At 41.9% G+C, this 19,187-nt stretch overlaps 1 protein-coding gene across 2 annotated transcripts; it reads right to left on the bottom strand.

Annotated features, from left to right (window-relative positions):
- Positions 1-500: 500 nt before the first annotated feature.
- LOC133110421 (tyrosine-protein phosphatase non-receptor type 2-like) lies at positions 501-19,154 on the bottom strand. 2 transcript variants are annotated; one of them, XM_061220521.1, is made up of 10 exons: positions 18,928-19,153; positions 16,925-17,015; positions 16,604-16,704; positions 14,100-14,198; positions 11,531-11,668; positions 11,000-11,209; positions 10,365-10,529; positions 9,763-9,956; positions 9,218-9,316; positions 501-1,954 (listed from the first exon to the last, which is right to left on the bottom strand). In XM_061220521.1, exons 1-10 carry the CDS (start codon positions 18,982-18,984, stop codon positions 1,933-1,935), a joined length of 1,176 nt encoding a protein of 391 aa, XP_061076505.1. In that variant the 5' UTR covers positions 18,985-19,153; the 3' UTR covers positions 501-1,932. The 2 variants fall into 2 exon arrangements, with proteins under 2 accessions (XP_061076505.1, XP_061076496.1); XM_061220512.1 differs by lacking the exon at positions 501-1,954 and having other exon boundaries at positions 6,255-9,316; positions 18,928-19,154.
- Between the last annotated feature and the right edge of the window lie 33 nt (positions 19,155-19,187).

Below are 19,187 nucleotides of genomic sequence, written 5' to 3' on the forward strand. Positions count from 1 at the left end.
CTTTCCAGATTGATATACACTCATTGAGCACTTTACTAGGTATTTATTAGACTTCTACTGCTGTAGCCTATCCGCCGAGAGTTATGATGCATTCTGTGTTCAGAGATGCTCTTCTGCATACCACTGTTGTAATGTGTGGTCATTTGCATTACTGTCACCTTCCTGTCAGCTTTGACCAGTTTGGCCATTCTTCTGATGTCTCTCATTAACAATGCATTTCTGTCTGCAGAACTGCTGCTCATTGTTTTATTTTTTATTTTTTTGGCACCATACTTTGAACATTTTAGAGTTGTTGTATTTCAACAACTTTTTTCTCATCTCTTTTGGAGTTTCTTTTGATCGTGGCATAACAAACCTATACATTTGTCTGCATTAAAGCAGTTCTGCAAAGAGAAGTGGGCTAAAGTGCCTTTGCATTTATGTGAAGGACTAATATCAAATTATTGGAAGTGTTCAATTGCTGGTATTGCTGCTAAAGGTGGTGCAACGTGTTTTTAAGATTAAGGGGGCAATAACTTTTTTACAGGGGTTTTTTCATTTAAAAAAAAGAATTATAATGAAAAAATGTAAAACTTTACTCAGGTTCCCATTTTTGGCTAAAGATCTGAAACCATTATGTGTGAATAATACAAAATAATAGAGGGAATCAGGAAGGGGGCAAATACGTTTTCACACGACAGTATGTACTACATTTTCACTTCTGTTTATTATGAGCTATTCAAGAACAGTGTGTTTTTGTCACACTGACATTTTAAAGTATCTTAAAATATGGGGAAAAGTTTTTTTTAAAGCCAACTGCTTATTAAATACATAGTGGTTAAGAACTTGTTTGGAAAAAAAATTGTTTCAGACCAAAGAATAGATTGTAACAAATCGTGACCTTAGAATTACAAGATTTGATTTGGTTTTGAGATATGGAGCTTCCAAGACTTCAAGGTGAATGGGCTCCAAGCAGAAACCTTTTAAATTTTGCATTTTCTCATACTTCTAAACAGTATTTTCATGTAAAACTTTACATATGTATTTAGTGCCCTATAGACAATATATTTATGACACAAACATAATTAGTCAACTGACACTCCAAAATAATGAAGAAATCCACCTAATGTTACCACATAATTACATTCCACATACCATCTGCAGCATCTGAATTTCCCATTGAAAACACAGGATTGTTATTTTACTGAATTGATCAGCTGTACTGTGTGTTAATCTGCACTCTTGATATATTTGGCTGATCATTGCCTCAATTGTGCTGCTCACCTACACTCTGATGGAGCAGCCACTAAATACACTTTGAGGCTAATTTGTTTGGACAGTCACCAAAACACACTTTTCCATTAACCTGGATTATGATTGCACAATCTCTAATGCAATCATAATCTGATGCATCATAAGCATGATCTGAAGCAACCAAAACACACCACTTAGATGTTATCTAGTGGATATGACATTTTCTGCCAGTTGGAATGTCCCCACCTACTGAAATGGTGTTCTAAAAAAAGCAGCACTTTGTGGATGAATTGGACAGAAGGTGTTTTCTCACCCACAAGTTTATAAAAGTGGATTATAAAAGATTTGTTCTTTAGTACTGACTCAGCTTTAACTCAGTCGTGGAAGGAAAGACAATCCTTTCTCAGTAGAACAAAGTGGAAATGCCGAAATCCCAACGGCCCTTTCTAGGAATACAAGTGAAATGAGATTAAAAAAATTAAAAGCATACAAAATGAACTAAACATTTCAGACATGGCTTCAGTCCAATTCTGGGGGTTTTTTTTGTACAAATGTTCGTCATCCAAAGAAGTTGACATTTATGCTGTAAACAGTTAGATAGGTTGTGAGGAAGGCCTTTCTGCGTTGGGGTGGAGAGTCCTGCTGGTGTGGCTTTTGTGGCCCAGGCAAGAGCCGCAGAGACTTTCAGCGTCTGCAGGTTTAGGTGTCGCTCGATCTCTGCCTGCCACACACACAATGCAAAACATAGAGAAAACTACTTCAGTACACAGCCGCCCCCCAGGATCTGACAAGCCAATACACCAGGCAAGTCTACACAGTCCCAAACCTCATGTGATTCAGCCAGGGAACGTCTACAATTTCCTGTTCAACCAAAACACTGGAAAGGGTGGCTCATCACTGGAACTGAAGGAGTTTGGCCTTAGCGTCATTTTGTTAGTCAGAAATGCATAAGGGTCAAAGGTCAACAAACCAGTATTCCTTCCTTGAAGGTATTTAAGTTACGATCCCCTCCAAAAGTATTGGCCAGCAAGGCCAATTCCTTGTTTTTGCAATACAATGAATACATTTGGGGTTAAGATAAAAAGATGAAGACGAGACAAGAGTTCAGAATTTCAGCTTTTAATTCCTGATATTTACACGTAGATGTGTTAAACTATTTAGAACATAGCATCTTGGTTAATTTTTAGGTGAGCTAAAGTATTGGTTTTTAAGTAAATGAAAGTAAATAACACTTAATAATTGGTAGCAAATCCTTTGCTTACAATAACTGCATCAAGCTGTGACCCACTGACAGTACCAAATTGTTGTATTATTCTTTTGTGATGCTTTTCCAGGCTTTTACGGCAGCTTCTTTCAGTTGTTTGTTTCAGGAGGTTTTTCCCTTCAATCTCCTCTTCAGGAGTTAAAATGCATGCTCAATTGGGTTACGGTCTGGTGATTGACTTGGCCAGTCTAAAACCTTCCACTTTTTCTCGCTAATGAAGTCCTTTGTTGTGCTGGCAGTGTGTTTTGGGTCATTGTCTTGCTGCATGATGAAGTTCCTTGCAATTAGTTCGGACGCATTTCTCTGTAAATTGGCAGACAGAATGTTTTTGTAGACCTCTGAATTCATCTTGCTGTTACCATCATCAGTTACATCATCAACAAAAATTTGTGAGCCCACTCCAGAATCAGCCATGCAAGTCCAAGCCATGACACTTCCTCCACCGTGCTTCACAGATGAGCTTGTATGTTTTGGATCATGAGCAGATCCCTTCTTTCTCCACACTTTGGCCTTTCCATCACTTTGGTCGAGGTTAATCTTGGTCTCATCAGTCCATACAACTTTGTTACAGAACTTTAGCGGCTCATCTCTGTACTTCTTTGCCAATTGTAATCTCCCCTTCTGATTCTTACTACTGATGAGTGGTTTGCATCTTGTGGTAAAACCTCCATATTGCTCTCCAAGTCTTTTTCAAATGGTTGATTGAGATACCTTCACCCCTGCCCTGTGGAGATTGTTCATGATGTCACTGTCTGATGCTTTGGGGTTTTTCTTCACAGTTCTTACAATACGTGTCATCAACTGTTGTTTTTTTTGGTTGACCTGTTCAATTTCTGTGCCTCATTACACCAGCGGTTTCTTTCTTTTTCAGGACATTCCAAGTTGTTATACAAGCTATCCCCAATGATCTATCCCCAAATCTAGATAAAGATACCAATAAATAGAAGATATTTGGATCGGTCCTCACATGTCCATTTTTTGACCTCAAACTCAATTGTATTCAGTTCAGTGTATAACAAAAACAAAGGAATTGCTGTTCCAATACTTTTGGAAGGGACTGTATAACTTGTAGATGGGTCAACATGCAGAAGCATTTATTTCACATTTGGACAAATGAATGCTTTCTATGTTATTAGGAATAAAAATGTGCCTTTCATAAATATTTATTATAATCTCCCTGGATTATTTTCCAATTCAATTTTAAATAATCACAGAGCATTCCCTCCTTCTTGCATTTTTTTGCGAACTTCTTCACATTCTAACTATGAACTAATTGGTCACCGAATTATCTATCAAACATGCCAGACAACATAACGGCAATGGTATGGTGATGACTAGTTGAGTTAACATCAAAGTTTACATCAAATGTAATTTTCTGTCACTAGATCCTAATTCGATACCATTCTTCTCTTAAGGCTGTTTGCTGTTGAGGTCATGCCTGTGTCATTCAAAAAAATTGTGTTTCTCTGAATACTTGTTTTAACATGAGGAATGGCTCTATGGGGGCTAATGTTAAACTACATCTCCAAACGACACTGCAATAAAGTTGATCTTGAAATGACTTAAAATCTAATTTTGAATCTGAAGTTGAAAATAGTTTGTTTGAAGTTACTGCTTGCTTGACAAGTTATATTTTCTTAACCCATTGGGAAAGAAATGAGTCAAACTCACCTCACTGGCAATATTTCTTCAAAGTTATTCAGCAAGAAATAAGATTCTAAAGAAATCGAAATATAAGATTAAAGATTTAAAGATTAAAGCTGAATCTATGAAAATACTGAGAAATCGCCGTCCTCTCCTCGCAGACAAAAATGGCCACAACCAATGGCCATGTGGTTTAAGCTTGCAAAAGATTTTATTTCACATTTGATAAAAAAAAGAAAAAAAAGAAAAGAATGTTCAGTTCAGAAGCTCAGAAAGAAAGACACAGGCAAAGCTGTTATTTCTAACACATTTATTAAATACAAAAACAAGCTTACAAAACAGAATTATGGGGTTTTGGGAGGCATGGTCAGGTGGGGGGGGGGGGGGGGAGAGGGGGTTACAGCTAGAAATATGAACACACAAACAGGACTAGAAACTTTGCGAGGTCATGCTTTTGCCCTGTAAAATTGAAACAGGCAGAGCACGACACAGGCCCTTCACAGCCAGTCACTATGGCAGCCATTGGAGCACCAGGCGGTCTACTGCACACACCATCAAATTGCGGGTCAACCGCTTTGGCAAAGGAACCAATTCTTCATATTGATGCGTTTGCCTCACACACGATGCTGTACGCTGACCCCTACCAATGGCGGTGGCTAAGAATTCTTCATATTTAAAGAATTACCACAGACACAATATTTCAGTCAATTAAAAATTTCACTAAAAAGGGGGGGGGGATGCTGTTCACAAATTGTATGAAGTGCATCACAAGTAGGGCTGTTAGCACTAGGGTCTGGGGTTGGCCGCATTAGTGGGCTTCCACATACAGTACAGAATTTCCTAAAGTGCACCATAACAAATGTGTGAGTAAAGGAGGAGCGCACTAGCCTGGCCTAACAGCAGTGCGACACTGATGTGCAATTGGTGGGTGGGCCTCAAGGCCTTACGCATGCGTCGTGGCAAATTAACCAAACCTATTCAATGAACAATCTACAGTTTGACTCTTGTTGTCAACTGCTGCCAAGTTCAGTGTCCACAGGAACGTAATGTCTGGGTGTGGATGGAGCGCATCACCCCCGACTGGTCCAAAATGAAAATGTGCAGACATTTTAGAAGAGCGACTGAGACCACTCAACCCTGTTGGCCACGCAATTAATATACCAATTACAATCAGACTCGCACTTGTGTCAGGATCCTCAACTCTGGCCCTGGATTGCCACTGGGTATGCTGGCTTTCACTGTTTCTTATTATTTGGGGCAGCCTATAGCCTAGTGGCTAAGGTGCTCGACTGGCACCTGGAAGGTTGGCGGTTCAAGCACCCTTGAACAAGGCCCTTAACCCAACATTGCTCACGGAGGGATTAGCCCCTGCTTAGTCTAGTCAACTGTAAGTTGCTTTGGATAAAAGCATCAGCTAAATGTTATTTAATGGATCAATTAAAGTTGCCGATTACACAGTAATCTCACCTCATATGTTTTTTTGGCTCTCCATCGGTCAACGATGTTAAGGTGAGAACAAAAACCAACACGCCCTCTGGCTCTCCAGGACCAGCGTTCACATGGTCTTAGGGCTTTTCCCTGGAATAAGCCTGAACCTCCACACTTCTGTTCACAATTACCATTTCAATTGTGCAACTAGGTGCCTTGAAGGCATGGCCAACAGCAGAGCTTGTAGTCCAAGCACATAGTCCAAAACTGCATTTGCGAATCACAATGGCAGCTCAGGACCACCCATGATGTTTCCTTCCACCGTTGCCAGAGCTACTCTGGCCACATACAAGCAAGTTGTGTTTTTGTAAAAGCACGAGCAAGCAAGCTTTTCAAACTCACAGCACAAAGTGTAAGATTCATGAATGTAAGATACTAACATTTTGTGAAAGACATCGATAGAAGAGTATATCTGGTGTGGGTTCATTGCAGCTTCCAGGCACTGTAATGAAGCCAACATTAACAGGGTGATGGGAATGGACTGCTTGCCTCCAATGCTAAAAAAAGGGTGTGGGAGTTCTTTGGAAAGAATTATATCTGCAGTTAGCTGGTTTAATCACGATCACATTCTCTTTCAAGAAAGGCAATGATTACTTTCTGGTAATATTTCGTCAAGGGAATTCAACTTCTTTAGAAATGTTTAATAGAAATTTTACTTCACTTTCAACTGACAATCAGCAAAATTCATAGCCTCCATTCGATTCGTGTCACACCACCACTACATATGTCTGTCAGGGACAAAGCAATATTGCTGGTAAAGGAAATCTCCTAAATTAATTATGATACCTACTCATTTAGGAATAAAACTAAAAAGGAAGAATTCGATTTAGATTTTTCGAGTACCAAGGAAAAAACACATTGATACTGGAAAAAAAGGTTTTTTTTGTCTTCCCCCTCAATTGTCAAATTCATTTAACTCTCATATTTCTGTCATTTGCATTCCAACAATAAATTAAATTTGAGTTTCTTTTTTCTCCCTCTGGAGTCAGAACGGAAAACATTGGACACATTAATCTCAGGTTTCGCAAAGAGCAGCAGTAAAGGGCTCACATTCATGTGTATGTGCTAAACTCAACAGAGGCCATACGTGTGAGGTCTGATGTACGAACCATCCGTCCTTTTCACAGGACATGCCCTTCCTATTTACACACTATTGCAAAGGAAGAATAGCCAACCCCAGACAAAAAAAACAACACCCCTACACTTCTAAATGGCACATCTGATTTTCACAGCATATCCCAATTACACACTATTGCAAAGAAAGACTTGCCGACCCTCGACAAAATGGCCACAGCCTTTACGGTTTAATTTATAAGTGTGCAAAACCCATTTGAATCCAGGAAAAATCTGAAGATGGGAAGGCGGGTGAAGTCTGCCTTGTGTCTAGATCATTAAAGTTGCGGTGATGGCCCCACAATGCCAACAGTAGGCTGATTGGCCAGGGTATTCAGCCAGTGAAGAATCTGCACACGGTCACAATATGGCACCGTGACTCAAAATCTGAACTACATGTGTGTACCACAGTGGTCCAGGGCATTTTAAGCCTCCTGTGGTGGCACCACTGGCTCTGTACTATTTCAAACATTTGGATAGACGCCTATTGACTGTACTATATAGCTGAACTGGTCCAATATTGCCATTCAATAAAATAAATAAATACAAAATGAAAGAACCCAAGCTTATGATTCAGGTTCACCATTACAAATCTCCATTGGCCACCTGAACTAACGAGGTGGCTGGCCTCACCAATCAAAGCATTTGGTTTAGTCAGGGTGGATCAAAACAGGTACCAAAACAGCTGAACACCAACATATATTCTCAAGTAATACTAAAGCACTATCATTGATCTGAGATTTACCATATAACCTATTAGATAAATGACAACAAAATTACAGTCAATATTTCGCCCCACTGTTTCAGTTTCACGATGGAAGCAACTTAGAATATTCTCTTGAAGGCACACACATAAGGGGAGCTTTCCTGATGACTACATTCAGAAACACTGTTTCCATCTCAAACAGTGAAGAACAGCTATAAGTGCTTGAATATAATACTATTGCATTGAAACGAATTACAGCAAAAACATTTTGGAAAACTAAAAACTAAAAGTTTGTCCTGCCTCAGCTGTAAGTAACAAATGTATTTCTTATTTGCCGCCTTATGCACGGTGGATAAACTCTAGACCTGTGCAGTCTAACACGCCAGTGCTTTGCATCACAAACCTACAGCTTTACATTACATTGGGTATCAATGGATTCAAAAACCATTTACATGGCTTACTGCAGTCACTGACAAGGATGGATCGATACCTTAATTAAGTGACCTGGTGAAATAGCACCCATTGCCAGTTAATGTTACATTCCTAATTTACTGAATTTCATTACCATTGAAATGCGAGTTAATATATTCCATGTTACTCCATTATTTAGCCATGTTCATATTTATTCCAAATACCTTTGGTCCCAGTGTACTACATAAGTTACCACCAGTGCAGACTAATCAGTAATAACATAAAACAATACAGCCACTGAGCTCTTGTCGTATCAGGGGGTGTCTAACCCTGGTCTTGGGGAGCCACAAGGACTGCTGGTTAAATACAACAACCACTTACAACAAAGAAACCAAATAAGGAATAACAAAAACCAGCAGACCCTGCGACTCTCCAGAACCTGGTTGGGCCACCTCTGTTCTACGAGAACCCAATCTAATATGGCTGGACTACTGGAGTAGATGAAAGGGCAGGTCAAATGATGATAAACTCATTCAACATGTAAAAATGGTACAACAGTAACACCTGTTCTTCAGGTTATGAGCATTTTGGATGCAAGCACCTACCAGAGGCTTGATCATAATCTCAGAAAACATACAAAAATATATTGAAAGAATGGTGGAAATGGAACAAACCAGGTAACACTGAACAAAAAAAATCCCACCATAAGCATCTTGACATATGCTTTCTCTACTGGTTAGGTTTTGTCATCACCTATATGGGACAAGTAATCAAAAGCCTGGAATAGACACGAGCCAGAACAGGAGTAACCTGCTGACGTTTGCCATCACATGACCAGTGACCAATTGAAAGGTGTCCAATCATCTGGCTGCAAGCACTGCCTGCGCTGCCACCAGTCACAAGTGAGGTCATGGACCGAAAATTAACCATGGCGTTCAGCATCCGCATTCAGGCATAATAACAGACACCTGACACTTGTTAGCATTTGGTGATCATCGTGCCCACGCCCAAAAAAATAACCTGAGATGTTATAGTTCTTCAATATCAAACTGAATTATCGTTCCATCTAGTGCATTGTTCGACTCCAGGCCTTGAGAAACAAGCTCAGATTCTGCACACACAGCCAGCACCGTGTAAAATATACCATCCTTCAGGTACCGGTGCAAGGGGAAAAAAATAAGTAGAAAAAAATAAAATAAAAGGAAGTTGAAGAAGAAAATGAAAGAAAACACAGTCTGTGCGCAATATCATTTCAGGAGCCGCTTTACTGGGAAAAGATTGCCCAGCACACACACAATCCGACGGCCACCGCTGCACCGGCCCCGACATTAAAGAGAATAGGTTTCCAGTACAACCACCTTTTTCTCCTCTTCTCCGAGTCGCTCAGTCTCTGCTTCATCTCCTGGATCTTCTGCGCTGTGGCAGCGATCTTGTCCTCTCGGTGTCGTTTCCGAATGCTGCGGGAAGAGCAAACGTCACACCGTTAAATCACAAGCTGCCGTGTCTATTGGGCCAGAAATGGGACACTTTGTCCGGGATATGGGGTGTAACGCTTTCCAATTACTTTAAAAATATATGGGGGGGGGGGGGGGGGGTTCCCCGAATATATTTGGTCCTGGGCCTGAGAATTCATAGCTGTCATCTAGTGCACTGTTGTCAATCTCTAGCCCTAAAGGGCTGCGCTGTCTGCAGGTATTTGCGATTTCCTTTCAATAGGTAGCACATTAAGGCCTTGAGACCAAGGTGCGTGGACCTTGACTTTAATGATTCACGCGTGCTGACATGCATGGAAAACAAGCAGACTCTCCAGGATGGGAGTTTGGCACCCCCGGTCTAGAGCGAGACCCGAAGAGGCCTTCGCCACGGGAGTGGTGGAAGCTCTCTGACTCCGTTGGTTACTTACGGCCCCCTCTCGTCCACGTCCTGCCCTTTCCCGGCCACGCCCGTCTCGGCCATCCTCTCGGAGTCGGGCTTGGTGTCCAGCGCCGGGTGGGGCGGCCTGTTCCCGTTGAGCTTGTCTGTGGGCCGCTTGGGGGGCTGAGGGGGCAGGGCCTGGGCCGGGGCCTGGTCCTCTTTGGAGAGCTTCTGCCACTGCTTCTGCAAGAACCCAGAACAACACCATCAGCCCCAACTGCCCGTCGGTTTCTAGAGCGCCTGCGCCTTTCTGGCAAAACCAGCCGTGGTGGAAAGGCAGAAAGTGAAAGTTCTGCAACGTGTTTCTTCCACCAATAAACCGGTTTCCCTCCTGGCTGAAGAATTGCGCTAATTAGCAAATTCAGGCGATTGGTACGAAACACTGGGCTTTTACTTTCTGAAATTTCCCCCTCTGATAACCAGTGACATTCTGCCAGTTGGACTGCTCCCCTATCGCATAACAGTGATTCTGTGATTCACCCGTGCTTGGTTCTGTCTGGATACAATGCTATGACCAGCTTTGAACTTTAACCTGTGGAATCTAATCTAATCTGTTCTCTCCTCAAAACAACTCCCGGCCCACAACGGTACCTGCATAGATTCCCCATCTCCCATGATGCACTTGGCTCCCTCGATGACAGCCATGTAGGAGAAGCGGAGCTGGTCTGGTGTTTGGATCAGTCCCATGCGGTACTTTCTCATGTCCAGCAGGACCTTCTGAATGTCCACGGAGGAGGGGTCTCTCCTCTTGCCCATCTAAATAGATTTCAAGGGGTTTAAGCAGCCAGTAGAAAAATCACACTGACTAGTAAATCTGCTGGACATCCTGGAAGCAGCTAGACGAGTCATCTCCAGCCCTGGGTCCTGGAGAGCTACTGGGTCTGCAGGTTTTTGTTTTCACTTTACAATCAGCACCCTGTGGAGACCCACGTAACCAGGTGAGGTCCGTTAACTGTGTAATCAACTGCTCTAATTGATTCATTAAGTGCAGAGTAACAACAGAGATTAAACAAAAATTTCTGTTGTTACTCTGAAAAATTATAAAAGCAGTTAATAAATCACAATGTGTGAGTGGGTTTATGATTTTCATTTCAATTTATGATAAATGAATGAAATTGAAATTCCAAATGCGGAGTATTCAAAAAACACAAATTATAGCAAGTAGCCAACTTGGAAAAGTTTCAGAGCAGTCCAATCAATCGGAACAGCCAGGAGGCGGGGCTTACCAGGACGAGGCAGGTGTCCACCAGTGAGAATGTCCCCGAGCGACCAATCCCGGCGCTGCAGTGAACCACCGAAGGCCCGTGGTCGGTGGCCAGACTGCCCGACTCTCGCACCTTGAACAGGAAGTTGAGGAAGGAGGCGGGGGATTCTGGGACCCCAAAGTCTGGCCATGTGGTGTAATGAAAGTGAAAGATCTCTCTGGACTCTCCTGTCTGAGGGCATCAACACCAGAGGGCAGAGTTACAAAGAGCCACAGACTCCGAGCTTGTCATTCCCAGCTCTAAAATTAGATTCTGCTCATGGTCACCAGCTCAGAATCGATGAATAATTAAATAAAAGCCCCAGACTAATTTTGATGAAAAGGGCTGCCTCTCAAGAGAGTTTAAACTAACTGTAGGTCCAATTTGACGTACTGCTTATGGGAACCGCCATTACGTAATTTTTTATTTATATGTTTTCAGACGAAGTGGCTAGCAGGCACCGGACCAAGGCACTTAAGGAACGGAGACGTTTGCCAGGCAGGACAGACTCACGCTCAGGTTCAGCAGCTGCAGTACCCGCGTCGTGTAGTAGGACTTGACATCCTCCGAAAGCAGTGTCACGACAAAGCGCGTGTCCCTGAAAGACATTTCCCGCTCTTCCTGTGTCGGCCAGTACTGGGCACATTTTTCCTGTGGCGAGAGGAAAACAAAATTCAACGACAAAACCCTTGCATGGGCGCGAGACGCGCTAGCCGGGTGCCAGGATTCGTTACCAATTCCTCATTTCAGAATGTACGAGCAAATGTTGACCAGTTGGAATAGAGTACAGTTCAATAATTAATAACTTGTGTGACCATTCTTTACTCCTGAATAAGAAACAGCTAAGTATTACCAGGACAATAAAATCATACATTCATCAATACTACTGCTACTGCACACAGCGAGCCAGACTGTCAGAGATACTGCTTAACCAGGCCCGGTTTGCGTCCTTTTTATTTTTCCGAACCGATTCGTTAGTCGTTGACTGACACACAATTCCCAATTTGGAATGACCAATTATATTGGAAGGTCCACCTCATCGCTGTAATTTCCTCCATAAATCTGGGAGAGCGCGTGTGAGCCGCATGGGGGTCTCTGCTGGAGAGCACTTCACGCATGGCTGCTACAGCCATGAACCAGAGCCTCTCTCACAGTGAGACAGCAACAGTCTCAACAGTCGACAAACCGAAAACCACACGCAATTACACACCCTGTGGGGTGTCCAAGCGGACAGTCAGAATATACCAGAATAGAGAGGGTTTCACGGCACTGAAAACCAGTGCTTTACCGGGAAGAGTCACTTAACTTCACATGATAAAAAATACTTCCATTTTGATATGCACTTACACACTGTTTCGGAACAAAAAGTCACATCCAGTAAAAGATAAAAGATTGCAATTGTGCAATGCAAATGATCCAACATCAGAACCTGAAGTATACTATTCCACACTCGCCAGAATCTTCCACTGTTACTGGGCGAACCTTGCTTTCAAGGGTTGTTTGACAATCATCACCTCCACTGGTTCATCCTCCTCAATTAATAAATCTAATTATTAAATCTAAACACCGTGACCCGATTGGGAGGTGTACTGTAAAAGGCAGAGCCCTGTAACATGCGTTTCAATGCACACTTCCGTGCCTTTGAAGCACATGCTTTGAAGCACATGGGATTCATTTGAGAACAGCCCCGCTGTTCAGGCATCAACCAGGCAGGCCCCGTTACTCATCACAACGCTGCTCGCTCCAAAACCAAATGTTTATGTTCCAGGAGTTTCTGCCACCCGACGTCTCGTACGCAGTGCCGTAATCGGTTACACTCCGACAGAAAAATGCGTCGTCGACCGCTGCCCTTTCTTCTTTCTCCCAACCTTTCTTCTGCGATGCTACTCCGACTCCAAGGTTTTCCACTTCCTCCAAATCGCAGTGAATGCAAACAGATGGGTGTGACTCTTCAGTGAAGATGAAGAAAGACACGCAGTGCCGGGTCCGGGGCCTGAAGAGTGGGCTGGCTCTGAAGGCATAAGTTTCCCATGTCCAGGCCAACTTATTCCTGGAGTTGTTACATACAGGTAATCTATACATAAATGCCTTTGTCAAACATCAGCCGTCTGGTAGCTATTGCCATGATGCACACACCTTTGGGTGTAAACGGCAGGGTTGTAATCAGACCTGGGTCAAATATGCAATTGTTTTAGATTCAAATACTTTTCTTTTTTTTTTGCCTGGTGCAACTGAGCCAACCAAGAGGACAAGAAGGCGGGGTGACCACTTTGAGAGTATAGGTTCCAAAATTCAGCAGACAGTAAACAGTAGAAAATTGTGTATTTGACCCAGGTCGAGTTGTAATATCCTAAGGAGCTCACTGGTCGTAATATTAGCCCTCAGACACCTCCACCTTAAGGTGGGGGGAAATAAATCAGATGCAACTGACACAATCCCACACAAGGCAGGCCCACTTGAGCAAATAAACACAGGCAGGATGAAACGTATACAGGTTACTTTCTGGAATACTCTCGCCTTTCAAACGGGACGCGATGTTGGGAAATTTCAGCTGAACGTGATGCGGGCACGTCAGCGGCATCAAAGAGCGGACCCACCCCTGTCTGGTAAACCTGCGCCTGGCCGCAGGGGGTAAAGATGGGCCCCCTGCCAACCACAGACGCTGGCTCTCAGCCAATCCGCGCCGAAGGTTCCCGAGCCTGCAAACCAGCGTGCCGGGGCACCGCACGCTACGAGAGACGCTTCGCCACGATGACTCACCGCCTCTTCCTTCCTTACCAGAAACGGCGCGGTGGCCTGCCACCGCGCTCTCCAAGGTTATCGCCATAGAGATGTTTTCGTCAGTGAGCCTCTCAAGTGAAATACGGTAAGTGAAATCAGTGGTGGGTATGCGTGTTTGGTCACGCCACAGTTTTTTTTCTTCTCTCTCTCTCTCTCTCTCTCTCTCTCTCTCGCACTCTCGCACTCTCTCTCTCTCTCGCGCTCTCTCTCTCTCTCTCTCTCTCTCTGGGGTCCGCTCCTCGATCGTGTTGGATTGATTACCTTTCTGTGCGTTTGCGGGACGGGCTGGCAAAGCACTTACCAGTCCTTTCTCGATGACTCTGTTCAGCATTATGACGGCTTTCGTCCTCTGCTCCCAGATCATTAACCAAAAGTGGCCGCAAGTGTTTCTCAATGGGCCCTGCGGATGAGGAGAATGCAGGCGGTGTCGTGAGAAGCTTTCAACGGAAAAGCTGACCGCCTCTCATTATCATAAATGCATGAATCAATCTCTCTTGTTTAACAGTAACACTTCCAAGCAACATCGGTCACACTATAAAGATGAAACATTTTAGTTGCGTGACTAAAAGACAATTGACAAACCGATTTTCTATACAAGGAAATACAAACAGCATCTGTTTTCAATCTGCAATCTCAATCTGAACCCACCAGCAAGCTGTTTATTAATAAAAAATGTATCACTGGCCTCGCACCAGACAAGACAAAGACCATGACAATACTTTTGTGTGTATGTTTGTGTGTGAGCGTGTGTGTGTGGTGGGGGGTTAGTTCTGGAGTCACTGGTACAGTGCCTCTGAAAGGGATCCACTGTCTACAACAAAAAGCTTGAAACTGTGCAACAATGTGGTGCTCTGGCCTCCACCCACTCTACTCGGAGAAACCTGACCCACGAAAAAAAAAGAGCCTTCTTCCTGTAAAAAAAAAAAAAATTAAAAAAAATCCTCCGCCGAGAAGTGTGTTGCTCTCACGACGACAACTTAATGCAGACAACAGACAAATGGGTACTACTCCTCCAAGCTCTCCTGAGGAAGGCATGCTGAAGACAGGCTTACTGTCAGGACTGTTTCTCTTAAGGGGCCTGAAATATTACACCCATTTTTCAGGAAAGTAGACATAGGTTTTTCCTCAACGTTCATTATATAGTCTTACTGACTGTAATACACAGGGATATAATAGAGAACAAGGAAGTGCAAATTACATAAATCTAAGAGGCTGAACTTCAGCGGCTGACAGCTTGGGTATGGTCCATTTTCTAAACCCCCTTGTTTAGGCTAACAGTTAAAGGGGACCTCAAGTTGGTCCCTGAAAATACATTGTAAACATTGTAATTCAGCTTGCATGTTTAAATGATAGAACAGGGGTTTTAAATCGACTGTGAGATAAAATACAGAGATAAAATCCAGCAAGTGTTCAGGTAATGTTTGCATTATCAATCAAACCACAAATAGAAAATAAAAAAGTGGTTTACACTAAAAGAAATGTGAACCTGTTGACTTGTTCTTTTTATTAAGCGCAAAGAAACTAATTAGCACAACAACTTTGATTATCTTTCTTTGGTGTCCTGTACATGGTCAATATCTAAACAGCTCTTTGATGTCTATGGACCTTACAGTGTGAAGTAGGGCGGCACAATGTGAAAATTCTTGGGCCAGTATCAATAAGCAATATTTGACTTGCAAAATTACGTAATGCTGATACCTTTGTGTTTCACGTTATAGCACAAATGCAAACTGCAACCAACTCATGAAAGAAGTAATGAGCAAAGACATCAACTTATGAAGGAAATATGAATCAACTTTTTTTTATACTGGCTTACTTTATTATTAAGCAGAGTCAGGAGAATTACCGAGTCTGTATTTAGCTTTTCTGGAAAAAAGATTTGAATGAATAAATGAATGAGGTGATTTTGATGACTATGGTTGCTAGGCTACTTTCTGAGAATTACATTTTCATAATGTACAGAATCAGCTGCTTGTCGAATCTGTCACCTCTCTGGTGCATGCGTATTACATCAGCACATTAGCAGTTACCATAACTTATCAGTAGATACTGATAAGTACTTTTTAGGCTATGGTCAGTCAATGCCAATATTATCATGCATCCCGACTTGTAAGTACTCAGTGAGTCTAAAGAAATACTTTCATTATCTCACAGCACAAAGTTGTCTGAGCTAATAAGATGAAACCAGAGAGGGGCTATACCACTCAGAATAATGGAAATAGTCACTTGTCCCTGGTCTATGCACCTTTGCAGACCTAAAAACAATAGCAGTCCTAAATTATTACATTCCTGTATGGATACCCAGTGTATTATCCCCTGAAGAACCAAGTAGCCAGCAGGTTTTTGTCAACTACAAAATTGTGACCACACCATTAAAAAAATAACATGAAACCAAACTCTGAATTATTACTCTGGAACTAGATATCCAACATCTGAGAACATACTAAATGGTTTATATATTTAAAAAAAAAAAACGAAAGAAAAAAACAAAACATCAAGATTAAGATTAAGTGTTTCAGCATCCACAACTAGCCATTCTACTGTGGAGAATCTACCAGGGCATTCAAGAAATAAACATATATTACTTTCCAGAAATATGAATTCGACAATTTGTTATTACTGAATTTGTCGCACTCAAGCGGATCCTTCAAGGACACAAAACCCACCACCACACCAGGGATAAGGACTCCACAGTGGCTCCATCATACAGAGCAATCGTAAACTTGCTTTAATCCAGCAATGACTACTGACATGGTCTTAAGCAAAACACTTATGGCAAATAAGTGATGATGATGATGATCTTACCTGAGTTAATATGTAGTTTCTTTGGGCTTCCTCCACTACGACCAGGCTTGCATTAATATAGTCATTTTCAGAATTTTCTAGTTTAACTCGACTGTGGTCATCTAACGGAAACAGAGAAACACTTTCATTTCAATGCACTTTCCCACCATTTGCTGTCTTTATTGAAAATGCAGAGGACATAAAATAATGATAATGATAATAATACATGATAATAAGTGTCTAAATAACGTACATAGCCAGGCAAGTATATTTACGGCAGAATATTTAATGCAGAAAAAAAGAATAGATAAATACAAGGATGCATGCATCTCGGTCACTCACATGGGCTGACATCTCTGTATCGGTTTCTGTTCCGATTCTCTGGAAACTTTGCCACTTTGTAAGGACACTCGTGAGACTGGCCCCGAATTTCCTAATAAAATAAAATAAAACAAGCAGAATTTTAAATAATAGTTTGCAGAGACAAATTACATAAGTTGAAGATAAGTAAAAATTGGGGATAATTAGTCAACAATTTAACAGAATACAATGTGCTGTACGATGTACTTCTGCAAGACGACATGACAGGTTTCTGTTAATGAAACAAATGCATAAACAGTAACGATAGGTTAGTTGTTTAACAAAAAATGGTTTCTCTAGTTTAATAGACTAAATTAAATGTGCGTCTTCTGAAGGTGACAGCTGCCATGCTGCCATTTATTTTCTACTGAAGTCGCTGGTAATTTGATATATTTCAGTTCTTGAAATAGGCTAAATGGCAATTATCAGCTGCTTTTTTGCCGGGAATAAAAAAATAAAACAAAAAAACATTTTTGAAAGCAGATTTTACTGCGAATCCTGTGGTCGGGACCCTGACCTAGATTACTAATATTCACCGACAAGCTTCTGGGAAAATAACTTTTTCCCCTTTAAATGTTAATCTTCTTATGAAGGGTTATGATGTGGGATGGTGATTACGTCGAGTCCACATACATCTCACTAGTGTTCACGTTATATTGAAATGCCTGATAAACTTGGGTGAAACTTCCACTCTAAAATAACTACAAAATAAGCAGGTAGAGGCAGACCAGGTATTGTACGTGCAGGGACTAACCATTGATAATACTCGACTCACATCACTAGCGAACATATCCTAGATAGCAAGAATATTGTGTTAGTTAGCCAAGTATGGAAGGACAGAAAATGTTTCGAACACGCAAGTAGAAAAAGCAGTGCTTCTCAGATTGTACACAGTATTTTATATCCATGTTTCCCAAACGTAATAACGAAGAACCACTAAGCACAGTTCAAAATTCAATGTTAATGTCATTCTGTTAAAAACCACGCTGGTTTCATTTTTTCTGTACCCCCACATATTTTCGTCCAATTCCCGCTTTGTGGTACAATAAAGTTAAAGTTTTAAGTAACTTCATGTTTTAATGGAAATAAGTTTGCTAACACGTGTAGGCCTATTTTTATTCACACATAGCTAGGTCGCATCATGTAAGCATACAAGCTAGTAGTACACGTGTTTTAAGCAACATGTCAAGTAGATACAATCTCTTACAAGAGGCTAAAACTATCTGCTTAGATAAGATCGCCGTGTCTGTTCAGTACGCCTGAGCGATAGTTCAGGTCAGGAATCCGCTAGATTCTTGGAAAGCCCTGTTTCTCAGAAACCTAGCTGTGGAGCTATTACTGTAACGTTACGTTTTCCGGAAACCCCACTGCAATTCAATTTTCAAGCTAGCTAAAGACAGTTTGCTGGATCCAGTTCAGAAACATTGCCTAACGTTTACACAACTGTTAGGACAAACACAATCTGAAAACATCTTCTTGGTTTACTATAATATAATTAAAACAATAAGAGTACATGACGTTAACTAGCCAGGCAGCATAATCATCTGTTTAGATTCCAAATGCTGCTGGCTATGTGGTTGAATCGAATGCAGCCTACCATGTCAAACATGCTAGTTTAGTTTACTTGCACCTCTTAATATCTTGTCACTTTTAAAATGACAAGTGGTAGTATGAAATCAATGTCTCAGTTTTGGGCTCATTGTTAACGTTCAAGGTATACCGTAAAAACATGCAAAACTATTAACTTTGCATAAGCAATGTTATTCCATTTAAACATTAAACGCGCGCTCCCGCAATTCCTGGTATTATACGTCGCATGCGCAGATCTGAGTTTCGTCTAAACAACGCAGGCGCTTTTCAGCCCTTGCTTTGTCGCGCGCTACCGAACGCCGCTGCAGGCCTTGGAACTTCCAAAGAGAGTACGCAAGAGACGTTCAAATCTCACTCGGAAAATGTAGATGTATAGAAAAACAGTCATGACTTACAATGTATAGGTTCTGCCATCGCCCTGCTGAATCCATGTCCTTAAACTCCTGGTCCATTTTAACTGGTGGATGTCTCCACCGTTTTAAAATATTTATATTTGGTGGCTCCGGCTTCTATCACAAAGTAGCTAGCTACACATCCTCCTGTGCAGCCATTCGCCGAAACAGAGCGAAACAAACTGCGCATCTGTGTGGCTGGCTGATCGGTGAGCGGCTACGTCCGTGTCTACACATGCGCACCGACAGGTTCTTTCCTAGTC

This window comes from Conger conger, chromosome 1 (assembly GCF_963514075.1).
Source record: "Conger conger chromosome 1, fConCon1.1, whole genome shotgun sequence".
Classification (NCBI taxonomy): Eukaryota; Metazoa; Chordata; class Actinopteri; order Anguilliformes; family Congridae; genus Conger; species Conger conger.

Excerpts from the sequence above, each read along its gene's own strand:
- LOC133110421 (XM_061220512.1), bottom strand. The coding sequence starts at position 18,984 with ATGGACCAGGAGTTTAAGGACATGGATTCAGCAGGGCGATGGCAGAAC. Across the intron at positions 17,016-18,927 it reads GATGGCAGAACCTATACATT|GAAATTCGGGGCCAGTCTCA; the intron begins GTAAGTCATGAC and ends TTATTTTATTAG. Across the intron at positions 10,530-10,999 it reads TGGACACCTGCCTCGTCCTG|ATGGGCAAGAGGAGAGACCC; the intron begins GTAAGCCCCGCC and ends AAATCTATTTAG.